At 44.5% G+C, this 22,550-nt stretch overlaps 1 protein-coding gene and 2 pseudogenes across 1 annotated transcript in view; 2 read left to right on the forward strand and 1 right to left on the reverse strand.

Moving 5' to 3' along the window:
- The window catches only part of LIPT2 (lipoyl(octanoyl) transferase 2), a 4,157-nt gene extending 98 nt beyond the window's left edge, over window positions 1–4,059 (forward strand). The window contains 2 exon segments of the mRNA XM_024761997.1: window positions 1–337; window positions 1,400–4,059. The exon segment at window positions 1–337 is cut by the window's left edge and continues 14 nt beyond it. Of these exon segments, the coding sequence (XP_024617765.1) occupies window positions 1–337; window positions 1,400–1,629 (567 nt within the window). The 3' untranslated portion in view covers window positions 1,630–4,059.
- Window positions 4,060–11,865: 7,806 nt separating this feature from the next.
- Window positions 11,866–22,550, reverse strand: part of LOC112411080 (anaphase-promoting complex subunit 13 pseudogene) — a 67,563-nt pseudogene continuing 56,878 nt past the window's right edge.
- Window positions 14,923–17,934, forward strand: LOC112411096 (RWD domain-containing protein 4-like; annotated as a pseudogene).

Raw genomic sequence — 22,550 nt, forward strand, 5'->3', positions numbered from 1 at the left:
GCGGGCGCGCTCCTGCTCTGCGAGCCCGCGGGGCCCGTGTACACCGCCGGGCTGCGCGGCGGCTTGACGTCCGAGGAGGCGACGCGGCTGCGGGCCTTGGGTGCCGATGTGCGCGCCATTGGCCGCGGCGGCCTAGCCACCTTCCACGGCCCGGGCCAGCTGCTCTGCCACCCCGTACTCGACCTGCGACCCCTTGGCCTGCGCCTGCGCGCCCACGTGGCGGCGCTGGAGGCGTGCGCCGTGCGCCTGTGCGAGCTCCAGGGCCTACCAGGTGCCCGCGCGCGGCCCCCACCCTACACCGGCGTCTGGCTGGGCGAGCGCAAGATCTGCGCAATCGGTGAGCGCCTCGGGGCGGGGCCTGGCGGGGCCGGACCAATGGTGGTGAGGGCAGAGCCCCGGCTGGGAGGAGGTGTGTCTGGCGAGGGCTTTGAATCAGAACTAGTCCTGGATGTAATGTATCTTTCTTCCTCTGAAGGATTTTTTTCCCCTTTTTAAAAAAAAATTGTGGTAAAATACACATAATATAAAATGTACCATCTTAACCATTTTAAAGTGTACAGTTCAGTAGTGTTAGGTGTTTCCACATTGTTGTGCAACCAATCTCCAGAACCCTTTTCATCTCTCAAAATTTAAACTCCACTTTTTTTTTTTTTTTTTTTTTCGAGTCCCTTGCATCGGCAGGCGGACTCTCAACCACTGCGCCACCAGGGAAGCCCTAAACTCCACTTTTAAACAACTCCCCATTTCACCTTCCCCCTAGCCCCTGACAACCTCCATTCTACTTTTATCTGTATGAATTTGACTTCTCTAGGTAACTCATTTAAGTGGAATCATACAGTAGTTGTCTTTTTTGTGACTGGATTATTTCACTTAGCATAATGTCCTCAAGGTTCATCTATGTTGTAGTGTGTGTCAGGATTTTCTTCCTTTTTAAGGCTTAATAAATATCTCATTACATGTAAAAACAAATAAACAACAAAACAAAGTTTTTAACCCTCTTCACTGAAATATTCAGAACCAGAAGGGCCCTCAGAGGCCAACTCGTTCAACACTCATTTTTACCAATGGAGACACACGGGAATTGAATTGCCAGGGTACTTCACAGTATCAGGACAATAAGGGTGAAATAGTTTTTTCAAACTTTTTTTTAAGCAATGGAGGAATCTCTTTGTTAAAGGACATTTTCTGTAATCTCCATAATAAGTGCAGCTACTGTGGAGCGACACACCTCTCCTCCCATTTTGTCCTCCTCCCCTGATCTGTGCACAACCCCTTGGGTGCTCTAGAAACGAAGTTGGAAAGTCAGTGGTCTAGTCCAGTTTCCTCATCACACTGAGGGGGATCATGAAGCCTGGGGAGGGAGGGTACCTATTCTAAGACCCATTGGTTTGTCTTGCAGGAGTCCGCTGTGGAAGGCACATTACATCTCACGGCCTGGCGCTGAACTGTTCTACGGACCTCACGTGGTTTGAGCACATTGTGCCCTGTGGGCTGGTTGGGACAGGTGTCACTTCCCTGAGTAAGGAGCTCCAGAGGCATGTCACTGTGGATGAAGTAATACCACGTTTCCTTGAGGCCTTTAAAGAGACCTATAAGTGCACATTGATCTCCGAGGACAGCCCCAGCTGAAGGGCATTTATATTATCACAGCCTGGAGGTCCTGCCTTGGAAAGCACCACACCTGACTTGGAGTCACTGAAACCCAGATTCTAGACCCAGCCCTGTCATTCACACACCATGAGACTATGGGCAAATCATGAGCTCTGAGCCATTGGTTCCATATGTATCCTGGTTTATTTATATCTTCCCCACCTACCTCAGATATAGATGTGAAAACATTATGAAAAGCATGCTGTATAAATATAAGGCATTAGCACTACCATTGACACCATTTTCTCAGAAAAACTCAGATATCATAGAGTGTCATTTCTCAAATATTTATTATTTCCTCAATACTGTATTTAACTGGGGGGGCCTGGGCTCCAGTTCCTTTGATTTTTGTAAGAATCATTTCTCTGGATCATCCAGGTGAAGGTGATGTGATGTGGTGAATTTTCATTCTCAGGAGACCTGGGTGCTTTCTGCAATAAAAGGGAAAGGGAAAGGCCTCTTTAAAGAATAAAATGGGATTCTGTGTTCCTGGGTTGGATTTCTCAAGCCTGATAGCTATTTTTAGTTAGGTAACCTGAGCTAGGCCAGAGGCTAGGGGAAAGAGAAGAATAATTTCTCACACTGTACAAATGCCAAAGATAGAAGTAAGTTTTTCTTATACGAGATCTCTGTTTGTAAGGTTCTATAGTAATTATCTATTGCTGTGTAACAAATCACCCCAAAACTTAATGACTTAAATAAACATTTATTATCTCGTATATTGTGGGTCAGGAATTAGGGAGAAGCTTAGTTGGGTGGTTCTGGTCAGGGTGTCTCAGGTGCAATCAAGATGTCAGCTGGGGCAACTCTCATCTGAAGGTTTGACTGGGGCTGGAGAATTAGCTTCCAAGATGATTCACTCACATGCTTGGTTGGTAGTAGTTGTTAAAAGGAGACCTTAATTCCCCACTTTAGTTCCTCATCATTCCACAGGGCTGCTTGAATGTTCTCATGACCTGGCAACTGGCTTCCCCCAGAGCAAGTGATGCCAGAAAGAGACAAGGTGGAAGCCACAATGTCTTTTATGACCCAGCATTGGAAGTCACACAGTCATTTCTGCAGTCTCTTAATATGTGAGCCCTATTCAGTATGGAAGAGACTGCACGAGGGTGATAGGTGAGGATCATTAAGGGCCATCTTGGAGACTGACTACCACAGGCAGTTAGAGTAGAAAGAACCTTGAATGAGAAGTCAGGCAACTCTAGTTCCAGTCCTGGCTCTGTGGAACAGTAACCAACAACATTCAGGATGGCGGCTGCTTCCTGAGGGACTGCAATGAGCAGAGCTCCCTGCTGCTGATGGACATGTGGTGGAGTTCAGCCACCAAAATGTGAGGGTTGTTCATTACCACAGCATAACTAGCTTATGCTGACGGATAAAATGTTTATATTAATTAGGACTCTTGTATTTGCAAGTGTAGAAACCCAACTCAAACTAACTTAAGCAAAAACAAACAATCAAACAAACCCCACAATGGGAGGGTTATTGGAAAAGGTACTGAGGGGGCCTTGCAACCCCAAGGGTGGGGCTGCAGCAGGGCTCCAGAACAGAACCAGAGCATGTAGCCCTTTAGAAGCCCACATGGTCTTTTCTCTCCTGTTTTCTGCCGTGATTCTTGGTGTGTTTGCTTCATTCTATCTTACTTCAGTCCAGCTTTCTCTGTTTCCCAGGCCATGTAGTGGAAGATGGCTACTGCTGCTGTTATCCATGAATGTTGCAGTAGAGTCAAGGAAAATCCCCAGGTTTCTGGCTTGAGCAAATGGGTGGATGCTAGACGTATTGCTGGGATAGAGAACTCTGGATGATGACCAAGTTTGGAGAGAATGATAATGAGTTCAGTTTTAGGTAAATCAGGTTTGAGATACTTGTGGAAGATGTAGGTAGAGAGGGCCAGTTGGGTGTTTGAATCTGGAGCATGGCTGTGATGAGCGATGGTTTCGGTCTGGGAGCCCAAAGAGAAGGGGAGGGCAGAGGACTGATAAATGTGAGGCATGGGCCGAGGAGGAGCAGGCCAAGGAGACTGAGAAGCAGTCTAGGCAGAGACATAGTGCAGGACCCAGAATGAGACAACACGACGATCTCATTCACTCTTCTGGCAGCACAGCAAGATAGGTAGGCTTATTTTATGGATGAAAAAACTGAGGCCTGGAAGGCTAAGTGAGTTATTTGAGGTCATGCACTTAGTTAGGGGCAGTCAGTCTCTGGCTCCTAATCTGGGCTCTTTTCCACTCTTCCACAGCTGCCTCTGAAGGGTGAGCAGGGCAGGTATCCTGGAGGAGACATGCCTCCAAGAACAGGTGGGTCGACAGAGCTGAGGAGGATGCAGGGCAGAAGGCCAGAGTTAGGCTGAGGCCGGATGTGTGGAATTGGCTCAGGCCACTGCTGTGGGTTCCTGACTCTCCTTCCTTTCTGGACAGAGCCCACCTACGCTTTCCCACTGGGGCCCTTCCTCAAGGAAGGAAGCTGAGTGTACGAAAGAGGATAGTTAACACCCTGGCTTTTCCACCTCCAGAAAGCCTCTTCTTGTTTATGAGAAGTCTTTTCCTCATAAATAAACAAATTGTCCAAGGTCTGGTGAACGAGTGCTAAGTTTGAGGACGTGACCAACTGCAGTGACTGGCCCAGCATCTTGTTCCTTTGGCAGGAAACCAAACAGAACCTGCTCTGACAGTGTGACCAGGTGCACCTCGCTTCATGAAAAAAGCCTCTGACTGGAAACCTTCATGGAAATCAGATATTTGCAATCAAAATCTAATTTTTTCACTAAATTGTAATTTACCTTACCTATTATCATACCATATTATAATAACTATAAAGTTTTAACAAACAACAACACTTGCACTCCCACCTAAAAAAACATTCTTTTCATTTGTGTGTTTCCAGCACTTGATTATGAGCAGACATCTTTTATTCTATTCTGTTTTATAATTCTACTATGAATTATTATGTGGATAAAATTATGTATACTATTTTAAACCATAGTATTACAGAGATTTTCCCACATTGCTAGATAGTCTTTATATTTTCAACATCTTAATCTTGTTTTTATTTCTTTTAAAACTTAGATCTTTTAAAAAAATATAGGCAATGCATATACATGGAATAAAATTTAAAAGGTACAAAATGCTACCATTGTAATGTAAGTCTTATTCCTATCCCTTTCCCCTGTAAACCCAGTCCCTTTCCTGGAGGCCTAAATGATGGTAAATGTCTTATTTATATTCTTCATAGATGTTTCATATATATATATAAGCATACATGCTTATATGTGTACATTCTTTTTCATATAGTAGCATACCATACACACATCTCTTCACTTTATAAGCTTGTTTCAGGTCAGTATATAAAGAACATCCTCATTTTTAAAAACGGCTATTGAGTCATCCTCATTTTTCGAAACAGCTGTGGAGTATTCCATTCAGTGGATTTACCATGACTTATTTAGCTAGCCCCCTATTGAGGATGTTTAGGTTATTACTAATCTTTTTCTTTTACAAATAAGGCTGCAATGAGGATCCCTGTAAAAATGTGCATGTGTGTCTGTGTGTGTGTCTGCATATTGTATCACACACGGTGAGCACAGAGTTTGCGTTTCTAGAAGTGATTTTCTGAGTCAAAGGACGTGCATTTTTATTTTAATAGATATTATCATATTGCCTTTCATAAAACATACCGATTTATATTCCCATTGGCAATGTACAATGCCTGAATTTTAAATGTTCTTTCATCTTTAAAGCTTTTTATTATAAAATCTTTCAAACATACAACAAACCCCATGAACCCCATGTACGCATAACACAGGTAAAACAATCAACTCATGGCCATTCTTAGTTTATCTAAACCAGTGCCCATTTCCTGCCTCCTCCCTGGATTGTTGTGAAGCAAATCACAGGTACCATATTATTTCATGCATAAATATTTCAGTATGTATTCCCAAAAGATAAGGACTCTTTAAAAACAACATAACCAGAGTATGTCATTAACACATATAAAAAATACTTATTCAATATCAACAAATATTCAGTTAATATTCAGATTTCTTTCTTTCTCCCTCCTCCCCCACTCCCTCCCTCCGTCCTTCCTTCCTTCCTGTAGTTGGTTTGTTCAAACCAGGATTCAAACAAGGTCTACACACTGAATTTGGCTCACATGTCTCATAAATGTCTCTTTTCACCTATGGTTCCCCCGCCATCTTTTTTATCTTTTTCTCCTGCGTTTCCTGAAGGTTAAAAAGTAGATCCTGACAATTGGCATGATTCAGGTATGATTTTTTTTAGCACATCTGCTTTGTAGGTGATGGTGTGTTCTTACATCAAGTAGCATGTAGTATCTGTTTTGGGGGTTTTTTTTCCTCTTTTTTTTTTTGTGATGACTATGCCCTAGATTCATTATTTTATTAGGGGTTTGCAAGATGTGATACTCTGATTCTATCATTCCTTCTTCACTTGCCAGCTGGAATACGTCTATAGACCTGGCAGGCTGAGTGCAAAAGAACTCAACATGTCCGGTAGCATTAGTGTTATTAGCATTTTATTAGTTTTTTAGTTTTGTTCATTTTCATTAAAATTTGTATTGAATAAATACTATGTAAAAGATTTGCTTTTACAGTTGCATTGGAGTTTAAACTGAGTTTAAATTTGAACATATTTAGATTATCAGCACTGAGTACCTCAATGATTTTTTTCCTTTAAAAGGGGTTCCTAAATCATTCAAGTTCATGAGACACTGGTATAAGGCTATAGTGTTACATTTTTTCAATTTACCTAAACTGTGAGCTTTTCTAAGCAGAGACTGTTTCTTTGTTTTGTTTGTTTGTATCCTAGCATGTGAAAGGAAACAGTGGTTCAATGACTGTTATTATGAGGAATTCCCTGTAGCTTTAGTCCTTTTGTTGACAGACATCAGTATCCAGTTTGTGAAGTGGTCATCCCAGCCCTGCTCACACAGCTCCAGACGTGGAGCATTCTTCATAATTCTGATTGTTAGAAAGTTGTTCCTCATCCCAAACTGAAACCTGCCCTCAACAGTGTCATAATTCTGCCCTCCTGCAAGTCCTCCTCTGAGAGGTCTTCCCTGGCCACACTGTGCATTCCCCTCGGGTGGCAGTGGCCCCTATAATGTAGTTACTTATTTCCATGTCTGACCCTATCCAGACTGTGAGCTCCCCAGGCAGGGACTATAGCTGTATCACCCATGGCCCTCTCAGGACCAGCCCAGGGCCTCACACAGAGGTGCCCAGAAATGGCCTGTTGAGTCAGCAAATGAATTCTATCCTAGGAGTGGGCTCTTCTTCAAGTTAAACTTTCCTGATTCTTCTGTTCTTCATAAAATATGGCTTCCAGATTCTGCCCCCACTGCCCTCATCTCAACAGGTTCCAATTGGCTAACATGGCCTTAACCTGTGTTGCTTGAAGATAACATGCCTGGTGTGGTCGGGCCAGTGTTGGGGAAGCTAGTAAAATAGTCTTGTTCAGGCTTCAGAGGCAACAATAGGCCTTTGACTAAAAAAGACCCTGGGGCTTCCCTGGTGACGCAGTGGTTGAGAATCTGCCTGCTAATGCAGGGGACACGGGTTCGAGCCCTGGTCTGGGAGGATCCCACATGCCGTGGAGCAACTAGGTCCGTGAGCCACAACTACTGAGCCTGCGCGTCTGGAGCCTGTGCTCCACAACAAAGAGGCCGCGATAGTGAGAAGCCCGCGCACCGCGATGAAGAGTGGTCCCCGCTCGCCACAATTAGAGAAAGCCCTCGCACAGAGATGAAGACCCAACACCAGACAAAATAAATAAATAAATTACTGAACTCCTAAAAAAAAAAAAAAAAAAGACCCTGAAAGAGCTACATGCCGAACTGCTAGACTACATGCAGGTCAGCAGAAACGGTGCTCGCAAGTCTTGGGAATCTGGCCAGTTCCCGGGGATCAGCGAACATTCTGAGACTTACAACTAAAGTATCAAAGCATTTGCAATAACAGCCAGAGCTGCATATCTTCACGCAAGCTGATGATCCTCAGTTTGCAGCTTGGCGTTAAAAGCAGGACTCCTTTGGGCGGCACTCTGCAGTCTCACCCGTGGGGCGAACACACTGCCTGGGACCTTCCCAATTGGGACTCCAGGTTGCTGTGCAAGGGACTTCCCAGCTGCTGCTTGGATCTGGAAGTAGGCGTCGGCCCAATTCGGTGATGTATGCTGTGTTATATACTCTGTTAATACTCTTATTCCTTTTCCTCTAATGATTGTATATTGAAATTTATATACTCTGTTAATATTCTTATTCCTTTCCTTTTAATGGTTGTATATTGAAATTAAGTTAAATCACCTTCTATTAAAGATTTGATTGAAGCTGTTTATTTGTGTGAGATGAGTGGTTATTTTGCCAGCGAATCCAACAAACCTTAAAACCAAAAGCAGACTTTTGGCCAAACAGCCAGTGCAAGGTGTGTCAGCCTGTGCTGGGCCCTGGGGACACAGAGATGGGTCAGACTTGGTCCCTGTCTTCAGGGAGCTCACAGCTTGGTGGAGGAGACACACCAGTAAAAACTGTTCGCAGTAACTTGTTATAAGTACCATGAGAGAAGTCTGTACAGGTACTATGGGAACATAGAAGTGACAAATCTTAAAAGGGAAAAGGGGCAGAAAAGGCTCAAGTGACTTCTAAGTTGTAAGAAAGAGAAAACCTGGCTCAAATGCGATGAAAAGCAGTATCTTAGATCTCGTAACTAAGAAGTCTGGGGATAGACTTTAGGCTCAGATTGATCCAGGAGCGGGCAGCATCTAAGGGTGAGTTAGCCAGCCCCAGGAGGAAGGGTGTTCCAGGCAGAGAGCAGCACAGGCGAAGGCCTGGAGGTGAGAGAGAGCAGGTGGGTATTGGAAGAACAGCAGATTTTCCTCCTACCCCTTTCTAGGGTGAACAGCCTGGCCTCACAGCCTCCTCCCACATTCCTCACTTCTACTCCTCTCTACTAGCCCTTGCCCGGAGCAGCCTGAAAATGAATACGGAGGACCTCACCCATTTGACTGACTTGCCACTGCCTCTGCTTGATCCTCCCATTTGCCCCTCTGTATGCTCACCACCCTTCTCCACCCACCATGGGACTCCTTGCTCTTGAGCTTCCATCTGGGTTGGTACAAAGTCAGCAGTAGAAGACCATAGGGTGGGAGGGGAGGGAGTGGAAGGAAAGGAAGGGATTCATTTCCCAGCTCTGTCTCTGCTAGGTCAGCATGGGTTGGTTGCAGTCTCTACATGAAGTGACAGTCCCAGCCTGGCTGCCCTCCCTGGGCTCCAATAAACCCATCCCACCCTTGCCCTCCAAGCCTGGCAATGCTTTCCCTCCTCACTGTTGCTAGCCAGACATGCTGCACCATTCCTCGTCAGTTTCCTAAACCCTCCTTCATGCTCTCTTCAAAGTATCTAGTTTCAGGGTGCCATCTGTTTCCTGCCAGAACGCTGACTGACATGGCCCTGATTTGCAGTCAGAGGCTGGACTGCGGACATGCTATGCCTTGTGAGATGCTGGGTACCTTCAAGGAGTTTTTGTTATTCAGCTCAGCTCAATTCCACCACACTCACCTCTCTCCAGCCCAACCCACATGGGCCCAGGGCTGTTATAAGCACTTTACAGGCATTATTTAATCATTACAGCAAATAACAAACCCACAAGGTTGTATTGCTGACTGTGTTCTGAGAAGAGGAAACCGGCTCAAATGAAGATTTGCCCAAGTTCATATAGTTAATTAGAGGCAGATCCATGATTTGAACTCAAGTCTGGACTCCAAAGGCTGTACCTTCAACAGCACTCCTGTTGACTCCCACTCTGCCATCCACACAGGAAGGTGAAAGGACCAAAGGAGACAATGAGTGTGAAAGTGCCTTTGAGACCCTGAAGAGCCAACACACCTGGTTGGCCTGAGAGCTGTGGTGTGTCCTGTTGCTCCCCAGGGCCAGGCTGAGTCTTTGACAGGCACTCAAGGAGGTAAGAGCTGACAGAGGCCCCAGAGATCAGACAGCCTCACCCCTTCCTGTGCTGAGGGAGAAACAGCCCCAGAGAAGACAAGTGGTCCCCCCAAGGTCCTACACTTGCAGTAGGAGCCAGAATTAGAATTTAGAATGTCTTCAGACACCCCATAACTCTATCAGGGAGAAGGATGTAGCACTCCCCTTAGAGAGAAGTATAGAAGAGAGAGAAGCAGGTGGGGATCAGGATTGGGGAAGCTGATGATTTCTGGACTACAGAGTTTCAGACCTGAGGGATGCAAGGGATTTCAGAGCCCATCTAGAAGGCTCATCTGATAGCCACTCTGACAAGGAAGCTCTACTTGCTCACCTCCAAGATAAGAAGCCCATTCCCATCAGAGGCAGCCTGTCCCACACTCCCAGTGAGCAGAGATCTGGATCCTGTGACTCTCCCATCCCCAAGCCCGCTTGGTCCCAGGTCTTCTCTCTAGGACTCCACAGAACATGCCTGCTCCCTCTGCCCAGGTATGTGAGCCGTGCTCACGGCACACTTACTCCCCTCTTCTCATTTCTCATTTCTGCTCAACTGTCAATTTCCTGTCTGCCCAAATCATATCTGTTTTCCAAGGCCTACTATAGAGGATACTTGTTGCTTCAGCCTGTACAGCCATTCAGACTACCTCTGATAGTAGCATCCAGATTTTCCTTAGGGAATCACCCCCCACCAGTTTTATGTGTGTGTATTTGTTTGTTTGTTTCTTTTTTTTTTTTTTGCGGTATGTGGACCTCTCACTGTTGTGGCCTCTCCCGTTGCGGAGCACAGGCTCCGGACGCGCAGGCTCAGCGGCCATGGCTCACGGGCCTAGCTGCTCCGCAGCATGTGGGATCTTCCCAGACCAGGGCACGAACCTGTGTCCCCTGCATCGGCAGGCGGACTCTTAACCACTGCGCCACCAGGGAAGCCCTGTTTGTTTCTTTTAATTGAAGTATAATTGGCATGTAACATTATATTCGTTTCAGGTATACAACATAATGACTTGATATTTGTATACATTGTGGAATGATCACCACAATAAGTCTAGTTAACATCCATCCCCTTACACAGTTACAAAATTTATTTTCTTTTTTTTTTTTTTTTGCAGTACGCAGGCCTCTCACTGTTGTGGCCTCTCCCGTTGCGGAGCACAGGCTCCGGACGCGCAGGCCCAGCGGCCATGGCTCACGGGCCCAGCCGCTCCGCGGCATGTGGGATCCTCCCAGACCGGGACACGAACCCACGTCCCCTGCATCGGTAGGTGGACTCTCAACCACTGCGCCACCAGGGAAGCCCTGTGATGAGAATTTTTAAGATTTATTCTTTTTTGTTTTTTGAAGGGAGGTTTCAGTTATTCAGTGTTGCCAGTTTTTCAATAAGGGATACAGATGGAAAAGCCAGGGCCTCTTCCCACAGAGTTTACAATCTGGGGAGAGAACAAGAGAGATATCACATAACAGAGGCAAATAATTCTAGGAGATAAATGTCCCTCAATGTGTTTTTCAAAATACAAGTTCTTGCACAAACGTGTAACTAAATACTGACTCCATGGTGCTTCAGTTATATCTGAAAGGGCTTTGAGAAAGTCCTGTTACTGGATAAAACTAGTGGTCCATCTCACCTTTCCAGCAGCACCAAAGGAAGTTGTAGGGAGAGCAGAGGTTAACTGTCAAGATAGCTTTTAATTTGTAAATTTATCCAAAGTTTGAACATATCATGGGGATTCTTAGGAATCCCACTAGTCAGTGAATGGCCTACCTATATGTCCACTACATCTACAGACTACACACACACCCACTCAGATGATTCTCAGAATGGGGGTATATGAGAAGTTAATTCTCATGTCTGGCTTTGTCATTCTTAGCCTTTCCCTCTCATATCTTCAATCACTTGTGTCACAGGACAAATATAAGTAGTTGGGAAGTGTTAAACTCTGACAGTAAAGCAAAATCAGAGTTAAAGGCAAATGTTTAATGAATCATGTTCAAACACACGCTAGTCAATGAAGAACTTTAGGTTCAAAGGGCCAGATATTCTGTATTCCCAAGAAATCGCAATCAGCTTCTCATTCTGGTTAAATATTTTCACCTTGCATTTTGCGGCCACAAAATTAGTGGTACATTTTTAAGCGTTGATCTATCATTCAAAGATTCAAATTAAGGGACTGAAAGAAAACATTTTGTATCTGTGTATTTGAAAAAATCTGTCAATGAACAAGGAGCCAGGTGTCAGTTTCCTATGGGGGGAATGTTCTCATGGAGGTACTGTAAGGGTAGGTCAGTCCACTTCATTTCTTGTTCTTTAACATTCTGTGGTGCCGCCATTTTCCTGTTCAGGTTCAGGAAGCTCATTCGGTGGTATTACAACATCCTCATAAGGCAGCTTGTCTTCTCACCAAGCATCATCAATCAAATCCAAGATCCTTCCATCTCTCTGTACCTCACTGTCCATTCTCCTGCAGCTTTAATCTTGCCAGATCTGCAAGCCAAAAAGGTTATTTCCTAAACATGAAGACTGAGGAGATAATGTAATCCAGCAGTAGGATTCTCCAGGCTTTTTAGCCTGGATGTGTCTTTTGGCATGATATTACCCTGGGAAAGACTCATCTCATCTGTTTATTTATAAGATCATAGTCCCTCCCAGCTGATTTTCCCGGTCACACACAGATGCCACCTTTTTGTAAAGTTTTCTCAGATCACTCCAGCTTCAGCACACATTCTGCCCTTGATCGGTTCCTTCTCGTCCTTATGATCCACTAAACAAGTTAGGTCGGCTTTGTGACTGATTGCTCAGGCATTATTGTTTCCAATTGCTGTGTGTAAATTTTGTATCAATGACTCAGCATATCTTTCCCCAATCTGGCCTCAATCTTTTCCCATCTGTCCCTCTTCCGGACACCTCTAACCCTGTCATACTTTCCAACCTTTGCACTTAAAGGTCTCTTTGCCCCATCACTAACACCTACTTTTCCTTCCAAACTCAGAGTTGGACGTCAGCTCATCGGGGTCAATATCGCATTTCCAGAGTTAGGCGGTAAGGTGCCTTCACTCTTCAGGGGTTGGCAGAGTGGAAAGCATAAGGCGGGCAGTGACCAGGACACCTCCACCATCCCAAGCACTTTGCCACACTCGCCAGAATAAGCCATTACCACTTTCCTGAACAAAATTTTTCTTACACGCGTGACTATCCCAATGCTTTTAATGTTCTATCTTGTTCCTTTTTTCCCAGCTAACTCCCAGTCAGTCTAAAAACTTGGCTCCCAGGTCACCTCCTGCAGGAACTTTCTCTAAGTGCCCGGAAGAACGCGGTCCCCGCCCCTCCGCAGGCCCCATAGTTCCCTGGGCACAGTGAATGGTCCCCATCGGGAGCTTGTTGCATTGCCCGCCACAGGGTCTTCCCAGACAGGTGATGCCTATGTTCCCCGGGGCAGGGCAGTTTTATCCATCTCTGTTTTAGAGCTCTGTAAACGTGCAGTTACATTAGCAAAGCTAGAACGCCTCCCCCCGACCCCCCGCTAAAAATGACCCTCGCAGGCCACCACCGTTGGTACAGGCGTGGGAGGCCGCTCCACAGCCTAAGATTTATTCTTTTAGCAACTTCAAACATGCAATCCAGTATTATTAACTATAGTCACCATACTGTACATTACATCCTCATGGCTTATTTCATTCATTCATTTATGGCCGTGCCCCACAGCTCCTGGCATCTTAATTCCCCAACCAAGGATCAAACCCGGGCCGACAGCAGGGAAAGCGCAGAGTCCGGGAATTCCCGGCTTATTTATTTTATAACTGGAAGTTTGTACCTTTTGCCCCCTCCACCCATTTCCCCCACCCAAGTGTATGTGGTTTGAATAGAGATGACACACCCCCTACCAGCTTCTGTGACTGGGATAGGCACTGAGTCTGTTTCAGGACAATAAGAGTCTGACCCAGGACTTCTGTCAGGAGGGTTGTGGGGGAAAGAAGCTCTTTCTACCGGTTTCATTCATAGAATAGAGTGTATGCATGGAATTCAGGCAGTCATTTTGTTACCGCAATATGGGATTCTGCCTGAGCATGGAGCATCAGTGAGAAAAGCAGAGACAGCTTTCTGAAGACATCATCTGAGCTCCTGGATCCAGCCATGCCTGAAGCTAGATATGTCAGGATTTTATACTTTTATGAGCTGAGAAATTTCCTTTTCTACTTAAGTCAGTTTGAGCTGGGTTTTCTGTCTGTTGCAACTAAGATTCCTGATTGATACATCCATCATCTCTGCAAACCCTAGTCCACACTGAACCCACATTCTTCTGCATTCCCATAGCCCTTATTGTTTAAACCATAAGATTCAAAAGTCCATGTTTATACAACCATGAACACATATGCCCTTATTAATTTTTTTCCCCACGTTGCGCTGCTTGCGTGATCTTAGTTCCCTGACTAGGGATTGAACCTGTGCCCTTGGCAGTGAAAGCACGGCGTCCTAACCACTGGACCACCAGGGAGTTCCCAATAGCTATTCTTTATGGAACACTTGCTATGTGCCAGGTACGAGGTGAAGCACTTTAAATACAATATCTTACTGTAATCCATACAACCATAAGATGTAGTTGTTTTTAATCCCCATTCTACATAAGGAAACTAAGACTCAGTGAGGTTAAGTTCTCACAGCTGATAATTGCAGGGCTAGGATTCAAACCCAGCTCCACTGGACCCCAGAAGCTGTGTTCTCGAGTACTCTTCCACCTTGCTGCCCAGGACACAGCATGTGTGAGGGTGAGGAAGAAGAGGCCACTGAGATCTTCAGTCTCCTGACACCACACCTTGCTGCACGTCTTCCAGTGCTCTTTTCACCACTCTTTGCTGCCTGCAGGGGCAGGAGGATGGTTAAGCTCAGAACAGGAAGACAAATGTTCTGTGGGCTAAACTGACAGGCCAAGAGGAGACAAGATTGCAGAAGCACAGACACAGGCTCCTGATGAGTAATGGAATAAAATTACTTGATGTGATCATTAAACTTCCTCTGTGATTCATGCTGTATTTTCCTTGGTAACCCAGGCTTCTGAGACCATTGACGACAGACATCATCCATGCTCGGCCTACCTCCCAACGCTTCTCCCCCACCTACTAGACAGACATTGAGTTACATCCTGGGTATTCTATGGTGAAAAAGATACACCTGGTCTGTCTTCTTGCAGCGCTTACAGTCTAATGGGAAAGGCAGACCCCAAATCAGTACACAGATAAATAGAAGACTGGGTTGGGGTTGAGTCCTATGAAGGAAACAAACAGGGAATTGGATGGATGACGGTTGCATTTACCAAGAGACAGAAAACTGAAGGGAGCAGGGAAGGAAGTCACGAGTTCCAGCCACAACATGTTATCCAAACAGAGATGTCAAGTAGGTAGTTAGATATAGGAGTCTAGTGCTCAGAGGAGAGAGGTGTGGCCGAGAGGTTGAAAGAACATCAGGCTCTCTCGGGTTCTATCTCTTCTTGGAAGCTTTCCCTGATAACGTAATTCCTAGTGATCTTTCCTTTCATTACCTTTATTCATTCATTCATTTATTCAACAAATTCTCAGTAAGGTCTACTCTGTGCAGACTTAGTGCTGGCTTAGTGCCCTTAAGGCGCTTATGTTCTAGGTGTGGAATCAACAAATAAAGTAGACAATTATAACACAGAATGGTAAGTGCTAGGTTCAAGGGAAGTGTAAGGGGCTGTAGGAGAATGGCCTTCTGCATCAGCCAGGTCCACCAGGAAGCAGATGGCCACGTCACATCAGTAATGTGAGGAGGCTCTATTCAAAGAGGTAGGCAGGAAGTAGGGAAACCACAGGGGGTTGTGAAGTACCCTGGATCTTGAAACATTTGGGCACCATTACCTCTCCAGGCCTGAAGGGGAGAGGAAAGGGGGTGGTTACAGGAATCCAGAGAAGAAGAGAGGTCTGAGATAGGGCTGACAGACAGGAGCTGTGAGCTTCAGTTGAGGGATGCAGCAAGAACAACAGTAGCAAAATACATATATATTTTAAAGTTAAGTAGATCAGATTGAAAACCAAGGCAGGGAAGGGCTTAAAGGAGGGCAGAAGAAGGGAGGGATTAGGATTTGTAAATAGGATGGTCAGGAAAGGCCTCACAAAGAAGGTGGCATCTACGCAAAACTTGAAGGAGGTGTATCTCTAGATGAGTTTTCCCCAGACCCCTTCAGCTGGCCCACTTCACTCCCCCGTCCCCCATCTCAAGGTCCAGGGCCTTGTCCCCAGCCTCTCTGGATTAGAGAGTTCCCTGAAGGTCCTTCTCAGACTACGGTTTCCCCAGGAGAGGAGTTCTGTTTCATCCTTCCTTTTCTCATCTAATAACACTAGAAGCTTTTATTAAGCATGTGCATCATGCTCTTGGCACGTTACACACATTGGGCCATCTAAGCCTCATAGCAAGACTGCAAGGCACAGCTGGGGAAAATGAGGCAGTTCGGCCCACTCCATTGGCCCCTTGGCCAGCTGCCTTCCCTAACAGGGCTCCTGCCCTGTCCTCACTCCAGAGAAGGGGAAATGGAAGATAGACCTTAAGTTTTTGAAGGACTGAAAAAGGGAACAAAGATTAGGAGTGTACTTGATGTCTCCATTGTGCACAAGGACCAAAGGGTAGAAGTCAATGGGAGGCAGTATTTATCAAAATGTGAGAACATCCTAACAATCAGAGCCTCAGATGCCTTGGAGGCAATGAGCTCCTTTTCACTAGAGGTGTGCAAGACAAGCTGATCAATCTGTTGTCAAAAATGAAATGTAGGCCAGCCCCTAGCCAGCAGCTTCATGCTGCCCAAGGGCCAGGGGCGTGTGCGTGACTTTCCTCTGCCCTGTGAAGGGTGTGCCTCCCACCGCTATGGGCCTTGGAGCCACTGCCCTCATTTTCTCTTGCTGTCTTGAATGCAGTCCAAGGGAGGTGCCTTGCAACCAGTGCGTTGAGCGCCAAGAAGGACCAGGAGATGGAACTGGAGCCACCAGCCACTTATGAAGGAGATGAAAAGTTTCCAGGAATTAAGTCCAGTTTCATTTCAGTATAAGATAGGAGAAAATGGTGATCCCAAAGCCTTCTTCATAGAGATTTCCTGGACAGAAACATATCCTCAAACACCTCCAGTCATATCTATGAACTCATCTTTTAGCATCATATCATCAGCTGTAAAGCAGAGCATATCAGCCAAGTTACAGGAAGCAGTGGAAGGACCGCCATGACCCACATGTTGTTTGAATATGTGAAGGACAATAAACAACAGTTCATGGAGAATCACCATCCCTCTTAATTCTACGACAGCCACAAGAAATATCATCTTGTTTGAAATTCCTAATGCAGCCCCGTCAAGTGAGAAAAAAAGACAACTTTCAAAAGCCCAGAAGGAACTATATCCAATCTCCTGGGATAAACCGTATGGAAAAGAATATTTTAAAAAAGAATGTATAGGGGCTTCCCTGGTGGCGCAGTGGTTGAGAGTCTGCCTGCCGATGCAGGGGACGCGGGATTAGGGGACTTCCCTGGTGGTCCACTGGCTAGGGCTCTGGGCTCCCAATGCAGGGGGCCCGGGTTTGATCCCTGGTCGGGGAACTAGATCCCACATGCATGCTGCAACTAAGAGTTTGCAAGCCACGATGAAGATCCTGTGTGCCACAACTAAGACCCAGTGCAACCAAATAAATAAATATTTTTTTAAAAATAGAGAATTAAAAAAAAAAAAAAGCCCAGAAGCATAAGCTGGTAGATAAAGCAGATCACAAAGGAGAACTTCCTCGAGGATGGAACTGGGTTGATGTGGTGAAGTTAAGCAAAATTGGCTTTAAAGATGATGAATAGCACTTGGAATTTGAGACATGGGAAGAGCATCTTTTAAAAAATAAACTGGGTTCAAAATCTTTTATTACTCTTTTCTGGTATTGAAGTGACTTTTTATAAAAACAGATTTTTTTGATATATTTCTTACACAAAAAATGTTTTAAGCTGAAAGTTCATGAGGAGATCTGGTTGTATTAAATTATTTTCACAAACTTACCTTAATAAAAGGTGAAAATGTTACTGATTAGTATACTTTATGAAGCCAATTGAGCTTTGTAAATGGACAAATATGGGGAATAATAATCAATGTTAACTCATATGATCTTATTCTAGTCGGTGTAATTTTTTTAAAGGAATATGACGCCCTTTTCAAACTCTCATCCCAGTGGGACAGAATACTGAGTGAACAATTAGTCCACAGCATGATCCATATTAATAGGCTTCTCATCTTAGTGAAGTCTTCATCTCTTCTTTCTCTTAATTACTGAAGCATAAACTGCTTCAGAGATTTAAATACTAGTATTTGAACTTTATACATAATATTGTTTGTAGTTACTTTTTACTTTTCAAGGGTGAACTGCTTATTTTTAATAAACTAATATCTGTTTATACTTTTCCCCTGGTTTCAGTCACAATGTTCAATTATAAGAGCTTTCAATGGAATGTTGAACAGGAGAATATAAAAACAAATCTGCCAAATACATTAGAGAGCATTTGAATAGAAGTGCTGGTTCCTATTTAAAACATTTCTCTTTGCTGTATATACCAAAATAGATGGGAGTAAAAGATGCCTTAATATTTAATTTTTGTATTGTTAGAGACAATGGTTTAAAGAAATTCCTATTTATTTAATATTTAATTTTGTATTGTAAGAGAAAATGGTTTTAAGAAACTCCTATTTATGTATTTTTAGTTGTTTGTAACTGAGGTCTTCTAAATGGTTTAATATAAAACCACAATTCTAGTCTTGCTTCTTTTCAAGTATCCAAATGTATTTCTCAGCATCTTTAAAATAATAGACTTAGAAGTCTTTCAACTGCTGAACTGTAGTACATGCTTATTTTTTAAAAAAATCATTAACAGAGGAAACTATTGGTGTAGTTTTACCAGCAAGTTATTGATATGTATGTGTGATTCACAGTGATTCTGTATGTGCTCCCCAGCTATAAGAACACATAGGATGGACTTACCTGGTGGCGCAGTGGTTAAGAATCCGCCTGCCAATGCAGGGGACATGGGTTCGAGCCCTGGTCGGGAAGACCCCACGTGCTGCAGAGCAACTAAGTCCGTGTGCCACAACTACTGAGCCTGAACTCTAGAGCCCACGAGCCACAACTACTGAAGCCTGTGCACCGCAACTACTGAAGCCTGCACGCCTAGAGCCCATGCTCCGCAACAAGAGAAGCCACCGCAATGAGAGGCCCGCATACCTTCGCCCGCAACGAAGACCCAGCGCAGCCAAAAATAAATTAATTAATTTAAAAAAACACAAAAACCACATAGGACTACTGCAGTGGTATCTGGAAGGGTTGATTGTTGGTTCCTCAAGTCACAGTTATGCAGCTTGGGTCTGAGTTTTTAAAGAATAGCTAACTTTAAAGAAATTTCCTTAGCAAAAGAGCAGTTGAGTTGTGACCATGGTTTTTACTGGGCTAACGCTGGCTTCAGTTAAATCGTTTGAATTATGAAGTAAGTATAATTATGGTGAAGAAGTTCAGCCTCATTTTCAAATGCTGAATCACATTTTATTTCTTGAATTAATATGATATAAACATTAAAATTCAGGACCATGGGAATATGTTGATTTGTTTGCTTGTTTTTTTAAAGAAATTGAAACTGCGACATTTGCTAGTGGAAGAAAACGGTTTTGCTCTGAAGATTCTGAAATTGTTCAGGCTTATCATGGTTCACAGATTACCAAGAATAATGCTAGTTAAATGCCAATGAACTATTTTTACTCTTTTTATATGAAATGTATAAATTTCGGAGGTGGGGTGATGGTGGCAGTGGTGCCTCTTACTACCTTATGTGAAACAGTTGAACATTCTCATCAATACTGCCATCATCATCAATATCTCATCAGTACTGCCATCATCATTTTCTAAGTTTGTTTACTTAAAATTGTATGGAATGACACAATTAATAAGCAATAAAACCTCTATTACACACACACAAAGAAATATAGGGAATTCTTGGGTAAGGGATTTGACTAGGTAACTCTAAGAGTCCTTCCAACTTAGGTTCTATCAATAAATGATTCTAGAACTCTAACATGGTATGATTCTAAGACTGTGATTCCAAAATTTTATTAGGACAAGAGACAATCCCTAACTTCAGAGAATTCACAATCTAGTAGATGAGGTGGACAAATAGTGACTTTTCATAACTGTAATAAACACTCCTATAGATTAGATGCAAGGCTTGGCAGGATGTGGGAAGGAATGCTTACTGAGCCACGGCTGTTTCCTCAAGGCCGGTCTCAAGAACCACTTGAATCACAATCTCTCCAGAAGCTCTTTTTTTTTTTTTTTAAATGCTAATTTCTGGGCTCTAGTCCAGATCTCCTGAATCAGAACCTCTGGAGTGGAACCCAAAAGTCTACTTCACTTAAAATAACGGCCAAGGTGATTCTTAGGTAGACTGAAATTTGAGACTGCCTGCTCAGAGTCAGGATGACTCCCCTGAGAGATGATATCCAGACAGAAAAAAAAAAAAAAAAAGTAGCTGGGTCAAAATATGAAACTACAAAAGTCACACAGAAGTAACATGTTTTTTCTGTTTCTTTGTTTTTGTCTTTTTTAAACATCTTTATTGGAGTGTAATTGCTTTACAATGGTGTGTTAGTTTCTGCTTTACAACAAAGTGAATCAGTTATACATATACATATGTTCCCATATCTCTTCCCTCTTGTGTCTCCCTCCCCCCTCACCCTATCCCACCCCTCTAGGTGGTCACAAAGCACCGAGCTGATCTCCCTGTGCTATGCAGCTGCTTCCCACTAGCTATCTATTTTACGTTTGGTAGTGTATATATGTCCATGCCACTCTCTCACTTTGTGCCAGCTTACCCTTCCCCCTCCCCATATCCTCAAGTCCATTCTCTAGTAGGTCTGTGTCTTTATTCCTGTCTTACCCCTAGGTTCTTCATGACATTCTTTTTTCTTAAATTCCATATATATGTGTTAGCATACGGTATTTGTCTTTCTCTTTCTGACTTACTTCACTCTGTATGACAGACTCTAGGTCCATCCACCTCACTACAAATAACTCAATTTTGTTTCTTTTAATGGCTGAGTAATATTCCATTGTGTGTATGTGCCACATCTTCTTTATCCATTCATCTGTCGATGGACACTTAGGTTGCTTCCATGTCCTGGCTATTGTAAATAGAGCTGTAGTGAACATTCTGGTACATGACTCTTTTTGAATTATGGTTTTCTTAGGGTATATGCCCAGTAATGGGACAGAAGTAACATGTTTTGATGAAGATTAGCAATTTTGTACAACATTCCCTCCATGTGATAGGTCTTTTTTTATTTTTATATTTTTTTATTTTTTATTTTGTTTTTATTTTTGTTTTTTGCGGTACACGGGCCTCTCACTGTTGTGGCCTCTCCCGTTGCGGAGCACAGGCTCCGGACGCGCAGGCTCAGCGGCCATGGCTCATAGGCCCAGCCGCTCCGCGGCATGTGGGATCTTCCCAGAACAGGGCTCGAACCCGTGTCCCCTGCATCGGCAGGCAGACTCTCAACCACTGTGCCACCAGGGAAGCCCAGGTCTTTTTTAAATGACAGCACTTCTTAGATATAATCTGAGATTCTGTGATTGAGGGTATATGCCTCAGATGTCCTACCTAGAACAGATTTCTTTTTAAATTTATTTTCTTTTCTTTTTAAAAATTAATTAATTAATTTTTGGCTGCGTTGGGTCTTCATTGTTGTGGGCGGGTTTTCTCTAGTTGTGGTGAGCGGGGGCTACTCTTCGCTGCGGTGCAAGGGCTTCTCATTGCAGGGGCTCCTCTCGTTGCGGAGCACAGGCTCTAGGCGCACAGGCTTCAGCAGTTGTGGCTCGCTGGCTCTAGAGCGCAGGCTCAGTAGTTGTGGCACATGGGCTTAGCTGCTCCACGGCATGTGGAATCTTCCCAGAACAGGGCTCGAACCCGTGTCCCCTGCATTGGCAGACGGATTCTTAACCACTGTGCCACCAGAGAAGCCCTAGAACAGATTTTTGTTTGCAAGGGAGCCAGAGCTGGCCTCAGTTTTTTGTTTTTTTTTTTTTAATTTACTTATTTTATTTATTTATTTTTGGCAGCGTTGGGTCTTCATTGCTGCACACAGGTTTTCTCTAGTTGTGGCGATTGGGGGCTACTGTTCACTGCAGTGCGTGGGCTTCTCATTGCAGTGGCTTCTCTTGTTGTGGAGCACAGGCTCTAGGCATGCGGGCTTCAGTAGTTGTGGCATGTAGGTTCAGTAGTTGTGGCTCACGGGCTCTAGAGCACAGCCCCAGTTGTGGCACACAGACTTAGTTGCTCCACGGCATGTGGGACCTTCCCAGACCAGGGATTGAACCCATGTCCCCTGCACTGGCAGGCGGATTCTTAACCACTGCGCCACCAGGGAAGTCACCTCAGTTTGTTATTAACTATCCCAAGGCCGGAGGCTGGCAAAGAGGGCTCTGATAAGGACTCCCCACAGAGTCCCTGAGAGCTATTCCCTGCCACCGTCCACTCCCTTGCCCATGGCCTCCTGGTCCTCATTTCCCAGCTGTCCCTGGATGCTTCTCTTCTCTGGAACCTGCAGTGTCCCCAGCAAGGAAGAAACAGCTTGAGTGAGGGCCTGGTGGCCAAAAAGTGAAGGGTATTCAGGGACAGGGAGCAGCGTGGTGTGGCTGGACACCAGTTGTCTGGGCATGTGAGGGACTGTTGAGACTTGGATGAAACATTGGCCGAGGTTAAGGGGAGAGAGTGGCCTAGTGGATTCTGAGTCTGAGCTCTGCCAGTGACTTCCTTAGTGAGCCTGAGCAAGTCTCCTTCCCCAAACTGGGCCCCTTCCCCAAACTGCATCCTGTCTGGAAAAGAGGGTTTGTGTTAGAATCGGAGGATTTCT

Source organism: Neophocaena asiaeorientalis, unplaced genomic scaffold (genome assembly GCF_003031525.2).
Source record: "Neophocaena asiaeorientalis asiaeorientalis breed wild unplaced genomic scaffold, Neophocaena_asiaeorientalis_V1.1 scaffold263, whole genome shotgun sequence".
Classification (NCBI taxonomy): domain Eukaryota; kingdom Metazoa; phylum Chordata; class Mammalia; order Artiodactyla; family Phocoenidae; genus Neophocaena; species Neophocaena asiaeorientalis.